General features: G+C 36.6%; 1 protein-coding gene across 6 annotated transcripts in view; it reads left to right on the top strand.

Moving 5' to 3' along the window:
• RBL1 (RB transcriptional corepressor like 1) overlaps positions 1–12,749 on the top strand; it is a 79,684-nt gene that overhangs the window by 22,794 nt on the left and 44,141 nt on the right. For 4 of the 6 annotated variants that reach the window (XM_033433686.2, XM_004272819.4, XM_049699329.1 and 1 more), the window contains exons 7-12: positions 384–433; positions 1,053–1,239; positions 2,069–2,235; positions 7,209–7,321; positions 7,512–7,615; positions 12,553–12,690. In XM_033433686.2, coding sequence (XP_033289577.1) covers positions 384–433; positions 1,053–1,239; positions 2,069–2,235; positions 7,209–7,321; positions 7,512–7,615; positions 12,553–12,690 — 759 coding nt within the window. The remainder of the gene's footprint in view (positions 1–383; positions 434–1,052; positions 1,240–2,068; positions 2,236–7,208; positions 7,322–7,511; positions 7,616–12,552; positions 12,691–12,749) is intronic. The other 2 variants (XM_033433687.2, XM_033433688.2) reach the window with 1 other exon arrangement.

The following is a 12,749-nucleotide window of genomic DNA, read 5'->3' on the forward strand; positions in this document are numbered from 1 at the left end:
CCGGAGCCTGTGCTCCACAACGGGAGAGGCCCTCTACCGCAAAAACAAAAAACAAACAAACTGCTGCCTTAGTTCAGACCTTGAGGTCTGTCAGTCTGCATTTTTAACAAGTTCCCCTACATGATTGTTATGTCACTAAAATTTGGAAACCACTGCTATAGACTACAAAGTATTTTCAAAACTTGACTTTAAATGTTTTTTAATATTTTATTTGCATACTAAATAGGATTTACAGGTCTGAAAGAAATATTTAGTAATTCTATTTTGTGTGTGTGTGTGTTATTTATAACTACCAATGTGAAAATTTAGATAAATGTAGTATTTTTGTGTGTATGTTAATATGCTTACTTACATGAAGTCACAAAGTGGGTTTTTTTCCCCAGATTTTAAAGGGAGAATGCCTTCTGGACCTTTCTAGTTTTACTGATAATAGGTAAGTGTCTAGCACTGATGGTATCTGGCATATCATAAGTTATCAATATGATTTGTTGCAGTTTGTTAAGTGAAATGTTGTATGAAGGTAACTGCTCCAAATTCAAGTTCCTTCTGCTTCCGTGGCTGAGTGGGTGTTATCACTAAGCCTTGCTGTCTTTAAGTACATTTATTTTAAGATCCCATTTGCTCTTAAAACAGCTGCTCTCCTAAGAAACTCATAAACAGACCCAATGACTTCTGTATTTGAGTTTACATTCTTTGTAAACTAATATTGGCAAATTAATCAAATATTGGCAAGTTCAGAATGTGCTTATATTTCAAGGCCACACACAATTGTTTCCTCAATGATCAGGTCTTAATTAGGTTCAACTAGTTTCCAGATTAAGTGTATATTCTTTTCACTCACCTTTCAAAGTAATTTATTGCCATGTATGTGAATGTGAAGAATGTCTGTGATCGGATAGAAACCTCTGATATTGTTAGATGGGCAAAGTTAATAAAAACTAGAAAGTCATGAGCTTTTCTAGTCTGTGGAGTCAAAATCTATCTTCAAGTCAAGATAAATCCATTGTGTAACTTAGTTTTGTTCTAGCAGCTTAAAATAATTCTCTTTTCAGCAAAGCAGTGAACAAGGAGTATGAAGAATATGTTTTAACTGTTGGTGACTTTGATGAGAGGATCTTTTTGGGAGCAGATGCAGAAGAGGAAATTGGAACTCCTCGAAAGTTCACTGGTGATGCCCCATTAGGGAAACTGACAGCACAGGCTAATGTGGAGTGTAACCTTCAACAACACTTTGAAAAAGTAATTAACCTAGCCTGGCCTCAGTCTTGAATGATCTTTTTCTCTGTGTGTGTGATTCTACTAACAGCAGCAGCATCTTTCAAGTTAAATCTTGAGTTTCTTCTATTAACTCATATTTCCCATGAAAGCCTTAAAGGTAGCTTTCAAAACTGTGGCATTTAGTATTTTTACCTCATTTCTTGCAATTTTTCATATTTGGATATTTTCCCAGAATGCCTGGCTTTTCAGTAGAGTATGTGTCTTTGGATATGAAGAAGGATTTATGCTTTCCTCCTATTTTTTCTTTGCATCACTTTAGCCACTCTTCTCTTGATTTAAAATTTAGTTTGCTTTCCTACCCATGACGAACTATGTGCTCTTCCCAAACTTCAGCCATATAACTCTGATTTGATTGTTAATAGCCAAGGCTTAATTCTGTATTTATGTCTTAGGTAGGTTGGAGGATGAGGTCTAATGGAAAATTCACTGGTCCAGAAGATGGAAACCTAAGTTTTAGTCCCAGCTCTGCCATTACCTTTGTCAGCTTAAACAAGTTTTATAACTTCTCTGTGCCTATTGCCTCATATGTAAAATGAAAATGTGCCTGTTATATTTCAAATGAATGTTATGAAGATAAAATGAGATTATAGATAGAAAGCACTTTGGGAAAGTGTTATTCAAAGGTAGGATGTTATTAGCATAATATTGCTAAAATTTTGGTGGGTAACCAGAAGAGGGGGAGAAAGTAACCTATTAAACGTGAATAGAGAAGATGGCATATGTACTGAATTAAACACATAATGAGGAAGAAGGTAGCTTTTTAATCTCACATAATTTTCTTTTCTGACAGAAAACATCATTTGCACCTTCTACACCACTGACAGGACGACGATATTTAAGAGAAAAAGAAGCAGTCATTACTCCTGTTGCTTCAGCCACCCAAAGTGTGAGCCGGTTACAGAGTATTGTGGCCGGACTGAAAAATGCACCAAGTGAACAACTTATAAACATTTTTGAGTGAGTACAATACTAGTATTTTTCCAAATGTCTCTTTTAAATTAGATTCTGTATTCCATTCTGTTTTCAGTATTTCCGAATTCTGGAGATACTGGATATACATCTGGCAAGTTTTACTGTACCATTTCAATCACAAAGTATGTTGACCTAAAATCAGATAGAAGTACCTATTAAAAATTATATATAAATTTTATTTCGTATTATTATAGACTTTCAAGGTTAAATGTATCTTAAAGGTTATTTAGCTCCAACATTCCATTCTGGTAACACCCCTAATTTATGCATTACTGTTTTTCTTTTTACATTGTTTTTAAATGGGTTCAATATAAATGTCCATCAAATGGGAGACTGGTTACATATTGATGGTACAGCTGTAAAATGGAATTTTATGCAATTGTCTAAGAAAAAGAAGCATATTTCATAGTAAAGATGATAAAGTGAGGCCAGATTAGAGAACCTTATTTCCTAATACCTAATAACAGAATAGTAAAAATCAGCAGACTATCTATCAGCAGAAACCAAATGAGGAGAGGGATATGATTTCATGCTATAATTTTCCAAAGTGGTGGTCAGGAAAGGAAATGGTTGCTTCTGGTATGCCTATCCCCAAGAAGCGTTACTGGGGGGAAAGGGTGTGTTGATGGGATCTTTTTATTTATTTATTTTACTTATTTATTATTTTTGGCTGCATTGGGTCTTTGTTGCTGCGCGTGGGCTTTCTCTAATTGTGGCAAGCGGGAGCTACTCTTCATTGCGGTGCACGGACTTCTCATTGCGGTGGCTTCTTTTGTTGCAGAGTGTGGCTCTAGGTGCGCGGGCTTCAGTAGTTGTGGCACGCGGGCTCAGTAGTTGTGATGCACGGGCTTAGTTGCTCCGCGGCATGTGGGATCTTCCCGGACCAGGCCTCGAACCCACATCCCCTGCATTGGCAGGCAGATTCTTAACCACTGTGCCACCAGGGAAGTCCTATTGATAGGATCTTGAAAATACTCATTAATAACCCAGATGTGGAGAGAAACAAATGGCATGAGTAGGCATATGAGTAAAAAGTCATAGAAACCTCCCCAAGTGAAAGTCCCTGTATACCACCAAGATAGCAGAAATATGAAAAATTCTCAGGACCTACCATTTTCCAAGATTCCTAGCTTATTTGGGGAGAGATCTTCATAGAACTAGAAGATATCTCTGACCAAGGTATAGTGAACCCTGGAATGGGGACATTTAACTAAATCTCAGAAGAGAAAGCAAAGCCCTGATCCTCTAACAAAAGCTGAACATAGCACATCTGTGCCCTCCCACTAGTCCCTAAACCTCAGTCTATAGAAAAGTGGACAGAAGAAGCCCCAGCCTCAACCATAGCTCAGAAGGTAAGCAGATTGCATGTAAAGTAGGAAGATTCATAAAGATCTACCCTCATAGCATTTGAATAAATAGATCTGAACTGAACTATCCATTTAGCATGAACAAGTTAAAAAGAAATGGCAAAGCATCTTGCAGACATTTTAAAGCGCAAGAGAAGGAAGGAAGGAAGAAAACATAGAATGCAAAAGACAAAGAACCTAGAAACAAATAAATGGAAAGACATTCCATGTTTATGAATTGGAAGATTTAATATTGTTAAAATGTCCATATTACCCAAAGCAATCTACAGATTCAGTACAGTCCCTATCAAAATCCCAATGGCATTTTTACAGAAATAGAAAAAAAAAATCTAAAATTCATAAGGAATTTTGAAGGACTTTTTTTTTTTTTTTTTTTGCGGTACACGGGCCTCTCACTGTTGTGGCCTCTCCTGTTGCGGAGCACAGGCTCCGGACACACAGGCTTATCGGCCATGGCTCACAGGCCCAGCCACTCCGCGACATGTGGGATTTCCCAGACCGGGGCACGAACCTGTGTCCCCTGCATCGTCAGGTGGACTATCTACCACTGCGCCACCAGGGAAGCCCTTGAAGGACTTTTATTAGCCAAAATAATCTTGAGAAAGAAGTAAAAAGCTGGAGGCCTCACATTTCTGATTTCAAAACACATTCCAAAGCTACAGTGAGCAAAACAGTATGGTATTGGCATAAAGACAGACATGTAGACTAGACATGGAATAGACTAGAGTCCCAAAATAAACCTTCACATATATCATTAAATGATCTTTGACAAGGGTGCCAAGACTACACTATGGGGAAAGTCAGATTCACTTAGTATCATATCTTCAAGGTTCATCCATGCTGTAGCATATGGCAGGATTTCCTTCTTTTTAAGCCTGTATAATATTCCATTGTATATATATACATACCACACTTCCTTTATCCATTCATTCGTCAGTGGACATATAGGTTGCTTCCACATCTTGGCTGCTGTGAGTAATGCTGCAGTGAACTTGAGTATGCAAATATCTCTTTGAGATATCCACATGCAAAAGAATGAAGATGGACTTTTATCTTACACCATGTACAAAAGTTAACTCAAAATTTGTTAAAAACCTAAACATGAGACCTGAAACTGTACAACTAGAAGAAAACATAGGTGAAAAGCTTTATGACACTGAAATGGGCAGTGATTTCTTGGATGTGACATCAAAAGTATAGGTAACAAAAGCAAAAATAGAAAAATGGGACTATATCCCACTTAAATACTTCTGTACAGCATTGAAAATAATCAGTAGGATGAAAAAGCAACCTACTAGAATAGAAGAATGCAATTGCAAACCATATATCAGATAAGGGGTTAATAGCCAGAGTATATAAAGAACTCCTACAACTCAAACAACAAAAAACAAAACAAAAAAACAACAAACACCTGATTTGAAAAAGGGGCAAAAGACTTAAATAGACATTTCTCCAAAGAAGACATAAAAATAACCAACAAGCATGTGAAAAAATTCTCAACATTACTAATCATCAGGTAAATGCAAATTAAAACCACAATGAGATATCACCCGTTAGAATGGCCAGTATCAAAAAAACAGAAAATAATAAATGTGTTGGTGAGTATCAGAATTGGCACTCCATTGGTGGGATTATAAATGGTGTAGCTGATATGGGAAACAGTATGGAGATTTCTCAAAAATAGAATTTTTATGACCTAGCAATCCCACTTCTGGGTATATATCCCAAAGAGTTGAAAACAGGATCTCAAAGAGATAGCTGCACACCCAAGTTTATTGCAGCATTACCCATAAGAGCCAAGATATAGAACCAACCTAAATGTCCACTGTTGAATGAATGAATAAAGAAAATGTGGTATGTACAACAGAATATTACTCAGCCTTAAAAAGAAAGAAATCTTGTCATATGCTACAATATGGATGAATCTTGAAGACATTATACAGAGTGAAATAAGCCAATCACAAAAAGACAAATACTGCATGATTCCACTTATATGAGGTATCTAAAGTAATAAGACTGATAGAAACAGAAAGTAGCATGGTGGTTGCCAGGGGCTGGGGGAGGGGGGAAACAGGGAGTTGTTGTTCGATGGGTATAGAGTTTCATTTATGCAAGATGAGAAAGTTCTAGAGATCACTATACAATAACATGCACATAGTTGACAGTAATGTACACTTAAAAATTAAGAGGGTAAATTTGTTATGTGTTTTTACCACATAATAAAATTTTAAAAAGACAACCTATTTGGAAGAAAATATAACTCAAGAGGCACAGCTTTGCATTAGAAGAACTTGATAAGAATATAAAATGTTTTTGCCATATATGCTACATGGCACATGATGCTGCACATGATGCTGGTCTTTTTGAACATGGGACCGGGAATTCTGAACCCTGCACTAGTTATTTGGCTTTGGGCAAATCACATTGTTTCTCACAGTCTTGGATTTGTTTGTCATTTCTGAATTAAGACCTGTATTCTGTGTTTTATTGATAGAAAGGTAACAGAGTTAATAATATAAAAGTAACAGGATTAATTGCTTCTTGCCAAATGTCTTTTTTTTTTTTTTTTAATTTAATTTTTGGCTGCGTTCGGTCTTCATTGCTGCAAGCAGGGGCTACTCTTCGTCATGGTATGCTGGCTTCTCATTGCGGTGGCTTCTCTTGTTGCAGAGTATGGGCTCTAGGCGCGCAGTCTTCAGTAGTTGCAGCACTTGGGCTCAGTAGTTGCGGCACGTGCACCCTAGAGCGCTAGTGCTTCAGTAGTTGCGGTGCGTGGGCTCAGTAGTTGCAGTGCACAGTCTCTCGGGCGCTCGGGCTTCAGTACTTGTGGCTTGCGGGCTCTAGAGCACAGGCTCAGTAGTTGTGGTACACAGGCTTAGTTGCTCTGCAGCATGTGGGATCTTCCCAGACCAGGGATCGAACCCGTGTCCCTTGCATTGGCAGGCAGATTCTTAAACACTGTGCCACCAGGGAAGTCCATCTTCCTTTTTAATGCTACATTTTTTTTATTTGTTATTCTTTTGGCTTTGATAAGAACTAAATGCAGTTTATTGTTCCAGCACAATATATACATAAATGCTGCCTATCATTTTCTTAAATCAGATGAAGAAATCTTTCTTAAATCAGGTTTATTGAAGTATAATTTATATACAAGAGTCATCCTTTTTACTGTACAGTTGTATGAGATTTGACAAATGTATACAGTTGTATAACCATCACCACCATGATCAAGACATAGAACAGTCCCCCCAAATTTATGCCCCTTTGTAGTCAATCCCTATGCCATCCCCAGCCTCTGGAAACCACTGATATGTTTTCTGTCCTTAGAATTTTGCCTTTTTAGAATTTCATATAAATAGAAGCATAATAGAGAGAACATTGACTCCCGTAATGTTGAAATTCCAAAACAATATGCCAAATGATTATATTTAAAGGCTGTAGACTGGTTTGAAATATGCTGTGTTTACATATCTAGGTTTACACCTGAGAATAGGACTTTGGTCACTAAAAACTAGACTAATTCTTGAATGAAGAAATGTTGGTACTCTGGAATTTTTTTTCTGTTAATTAGGTTCCTTTTGTATTTTTTAGGTCTTGTATGCGTAATCCTATGGAAAACATTATGAAAACAGTGAAACTAATAGGAGAGACTTTCTGCCAACACTATACCCAATCAACAGATGAACAGCCAGGATCTCACATAGGTAAGAAGACAAAACTGAAATTGATAAAGCATTGAAAGTAGATAGATTGTTCCAAGAAAAATAGAAACTCAAGTTTTTTCTTTCCCTGCAATTTTTAATATATCTGATTGAAGCTTATATAAGTTTTGTTCTTTAGTTCTTAACAGCTACATTTATTTAGCACGTGTTTTCCCTTTGTTTCCCCCCGTAGATTTTGCTGTAAACAGACTAAAGCTTGCAGAAATTTTGTATTATAAAATATTAGAGACTGTAATGGTTCAGGAGACACGAAGACTTCATGGAATGGACATGTCAGTAAGTAAATTCACTCTCCCAGCGACTGGCGAGGTCTACAGAACGTAAGCTTGGAAGCAATGTGTTGAGAGCCTCTGTAGTTCATTGTGGGGCTCAGCAGTTAATGGCAAACTTACCCATGATGACATCTTAATTGGCCTTAGTTGTCTTTGGCACACCCAGTGCTAGCCACCTCTAGGCAGAAATGTGAAATATGTAAAATTTTTCTTTGATGCACCATCATTATCCTTTCCCTTTGGTCAGTTTTTTTGTCCTTCGTTCCTAGCTAGCTAATAATGAAATCCCCCAACTATTAAACCAACTGATAATTAAAATATCTAGCCATACCGCTCAGGGAGTTTTGAGGAATAAAATGTTGATGGCTTTTTTTTTTTTTTTTTTGCTTCATTTTCTTTGGACATTTGATCAAGTCTGATCACTCTCTCCAATAGCTATGTAAAGGAATTTTTCTAAGAAGTCAAACTTATCATATGATCTTTGTTTCCTCCTCCTCTCTCTTGTCACTCTTGAAGCCTTCTGACCTTCAATTCCAGTAAGAACAAGTTGATGTTTGGAGGTGCTGCTTAACTAGTGTAATAAAATTTCTCTGTGTTTGCACCCTGGAAGTTTTCCTCTATGTTGGTTCCCCATTTTTCATGGATTCCACGTCTTTCTTTTTCATGATTTACTAATACTTGATAGAGCATATGCTCCCATAGCTTCTGGAGAAAGAAGTAAATTTTCAACTTTTTATTTTGAAATAATTATAGATTCACAGAAAGTTGCAAAAGTAGTACAGAGGGATCCCATGTATCCATTTGCCCCCAGTGGTTACATTTTACATAGTATATCAAAACCAGGAAATTGACATTAGAACAATGTATGTGTCTTGCTCTTTACCCTTATATCACATGTGTAGATTAGGTAACCACCACCAAAATCAAGATACAGAACTGTTCTTTCGCCACAAAGATCTCCCTCATACTACCCCTTTTTAAGTGACACTCAGTCTCTTTAGCCACTAATTTGTTTTCCATATCTAAACTTTTATAATACACTCTTATGAGTTCTTTTTGTTTATATTTTTTGAGGTTTATTTTATGACCCAGGATGTGGTTTTTCTTGGTAAATGTTTTGTGCACTTGAAAAGATTGTGTGCTGTTGTTTGGGTGGAGTGTTCTGTAAATGTCAGTTCTATCTTGTTGGTTAATGGTGTTGAATTCTTCTGTATCCTTGCTAATTTTTGGTTTAGTTCTATCAGTTATTGAGAGGAGAGAAAGGTATTGATGTCTCCAAATAAAATTGTGGATTTGTCTCTTTCTCCTTTCAGTTCTATCAGATTTTTTTTTAATTCATATAGTTTGAAGCTCTGCTGTTTGATGCATAGACATTGAGGATTACTATGTCTTCTTGGTGAATTAATCATTTTATCATGACAGAACATCCCTCTCTGAGTCTGGTAATTGTCTTTGTTCTGAAGTCATCTGGCTGATGTTTATACAGGCATACCTAGTTTTATTGTGCTTCACTTTTTTGTACTTCACAAATAGTGACTTTTTAATAAATTAAAGGTTTGCAGCAACCCTGCATCAAGTCTATTGGTGCCATATTTCTAACAGCATTTTCTCACTTCATTTCTCTGTGTCACATTTTGCTAATTGTAGCAATATTGCAAACTTTTTCACTACTATTGTATTTGTTATAGTGATCTGTGATTAGTGATCTTTACTATTGCAAAAAGATTACGACCCACTGAAGCCTCAGGTGATGGTCAACATTTTTTAGTAATAAAGTAATTTTTAATTAAGTTACTTTTTTAGACATAATGCTATTGCACACTTCATAGATTATAATATAGTGTAAGCATAACTTTTACGTGCATTGGGAAACCAAAAACATTTGTGTGACTTACTTTATTGCGATATTTGCTTTATTGCATATTCACTTTATTGCAGTGGTCTGGAACCTGGTATGCCTGTATATCTTTTTCCATTCTTTTTTTCTAAAACTAATTAATTTATTTATTTTTGGCTGTGTTGGGTCTTCATTTCTGTGCAAGGGCTTTCTCTAGTTGTGGCAAGCGGGGGCCACTCTTCATCGTGGTGCACGGGCCTCTCACTATTGCGGCCTCTCTTGTTGCGGAGCACAGGCTCCAGACATACAGGCTCAGTAGTTGTGGCGCACGGGCCTAGTTGCTCCGCGGCATGTGGGATCTTCCCAGACCAGGGCTTGAACCCGTGTCCCCCGCATTAGCAGGCAGATTCTCAACCACCGCACCACCAGGGAAGCCCTCTTTTTCCATTCTTTTACTTTCAATCTACCTGTAACATCCTTTGAAATTAGTTTCTTGTAGGCAGCATATAGTTGTCATGTTTTTTGTAATCTACTGTGTCAGGCTTTTTGTTTTAATAGGTAAATTTAATTTACCTATTAAATTTAATTATTAATTTGTTAGGGCATAAGTCTGCCATTTTATATTTTGTTTTCTGTTTTCTTTTTCCTACCTTCCTGTGGGTCAATTTGAACATTTTTAGACTGTGTATCTTTGTATAGATTGTTTCTTTACTGGTTGCTGTAGGTATTACATTATACATACATAATTTCACAATCCAGTGGTATAGACATTTTATCAGCTCAAGTAAAGCATGGAAACCTTACCTTGCCTTAAGTGTCTTTTTTAAAACTGCATGAATGTCTTTATTTTATTGTATTTTTTTATTTTTTGGCCACACCACGCGACATGTGGGATCTTAGTTCCCTGACCAGGGATCAAACCCACACCTCCTGCATTGGAAGCGTGGAGTCTTAACCACTGGACCGCCAGGGAAGTCCAGAATGTCTTTATTTTAGATTCACACTTGATTAATAGTTGTCTTTGTATAATTTTATGATTTTAAAGGCATTGCTCCATTATCTTCTAGATTCCAGTATTGCTAGTTAGAAATCCAGTGGCATTCTAATTCTTTGTATTGGTATGTGACCTGTTTTTACTTTCTGGAATCTTAGTTATCATTCTTTTATCACTAATGTTCTGAAATTTATAATAGAGTGCCTTAATCGTGGGTCTTTTCATTCATGTGTTGGGCATTCCTATAGAGTTCCTCTTTTAGTCCAGAAATTTACGTCCTGCAGTTCTAGGTCATTTTATTGCATTATTTCTTAGATAATGTATTGCCCACAATTTTATCTTTCTGGAGCTTTTATGATTCAGATAAAGGACCTTCTGGATTAATCCTCTTATTTTCGATTTCTTTGTCTTTTTGTTCTACTTCTAAGGATATTTACTCAATTTTTCACCATCCAATTCTGAAGAATTTTTTATTTTAGCTGTATTTTCATTTCTAAGACTTATTCTTTGAGGTTAATTTAGATTTCTTTGAGGTTTTCTTCTGATGCCTGCATTGTCTCTGTTTCCTCTGAGTTTCTTTTCCATTTGTTTTGATCTTTGTTTTTCAGTTGGAAGCTTTCCTCAAATGTTGGATTATTCCTCAAATGTTGGATTACACCTTTGTCTTTCAGTTGGAGGCTTTCCTCAAATGTCTACTTTCTGAATGAGTCACTAAAAATGAGACATTAATAAACCCTGATGTTGACAAAACAGTTTGGCTCAAAGCTCTGTGTGCAAGAGTGAGAATAAAAGTCCAGTAGCCTCAAGTGATCGTGTAGTATAGGGACCCTCAACTGTTGGTGTCTTTAAGACTTCTCTGGAATATTTCAGTTTCTTTAGAAAAGTATCTGCCTGGCTGTTCGTGTTATAGAGCAGAGCAAGGAAGGGAAACTTGGTCTCACAATTCAGTCTGCAGACTTTCACCTAAAACCACGGTCTCTTCTATACCTGGTGTTCTCAAGCTCTGATTCTCTCTAGTTCAGTTTCTGTAGAGAATAATTCTCTAGATCCTTGTTGGGATAGACTAGAGACCTATCATCTGACTCCTTAGAGTGGATGTTGGGTGGGGACCTGAGGACTTCTGACTACCATAAACTTAAAAATCACCCATCCATGTCAGCCCCTGCCTAACCTGTACTTTTCATTCTGCCTGTGCCTTCAGTTGCTGTGTTTTTCCCGAGTAGAGTGCAGCAGATTCATTTGTTTTAAGTGTCTCTCTTCAGGCCCTTATGTTTGACCATCCTACTTTCTGCTGAGTAATTTGTCATCCTTTCATCCAGTTTCAGTTTTCATATATGGTTTGCGGTTACAATTAACTCCTTGTTCTATCCAAGATATTTTCTATTGCTTATTCTCTTTGTTGATTTGGAATGGTATTTGAAAGAAGGATGGCAACAAACACCATTTATAGAACTGAAAACTTATGTTAAATTTTAAACTCAGTGGTGAAATAGGACTTTATCTTTTGTTTGTTTGTTTGTTTTTTTGGCCACGCCACGTGGCATCGGGAGCTTAGTTCCCTGACCAGGGATCGAATCCATGCCCCCTGCAGTGGAAGCATGGAGTCTTAACCACTGGACTGCCAGGGAAGTCCCAAGACTTTATCTTAGTAAAATATTTCTTTCTCTGAACTTTTAAAAATCTTAGCTGTGATATACTACACCTTTGATTTTAGTGTTTTGATTAATAAACACTGCCCTCATGTTGACAAAACAGTTGACATAAAACTGTCATTTAAATAAAGGAGCCCAATTCTTATGCTTTTCTCTTGGCAGGAATATTAATTATTTTATTATTTACTCCAGTTTCAAAGTAGATTGTTGTTTATGCCTCATTTGAATTTAACATCTGTCACTGAGCAAGACTGTATCTCATAAGAAAACTATCAGTTTAAGAACTCAGATTTTTATCTCTGGTAATCTAGTATAATATAATGTACACTTATATAAGTTATGGTTTATAACTTACATAAGATATAAGTTATTTTTTCTTGTTTCTATAGTCTTCTTTACATAATGGCAGAGGCTAAAATTGAGAAATTTATTAAACTGTGGTCTTTCTCTTCCCCAAGGTTCTTTTAGAGCAGGATATATTTCATCATTCCTTGATGGCCTGTTGTTTGGAAATTGTGCTCTTTGCCTATAGCTCACCTCGTACTTTTCCCTGGATTATTCAAGTTCTTAATCTGCGACCATTTTATTTTTATAAGGTGAGATGAGAGCAAAGTTCTGTTATGGTGTGCCTCAGGTAAACATTCTGTTTGTCTTA

The sequence above is a fragment of the Orcinus orca genome, chromosome 16, assembly GCF_937001465.1.
Source record: "Orcinus orca chromosome 16, mOrcOrc1.1, whole genome shotgun sequence".
Taxonomy (NCBI): Eukaryota; Metazoa; Chordata; class Mammalia; order Artiodactyla; family Delphinidae; genus Orcinus; species Orcinus orca.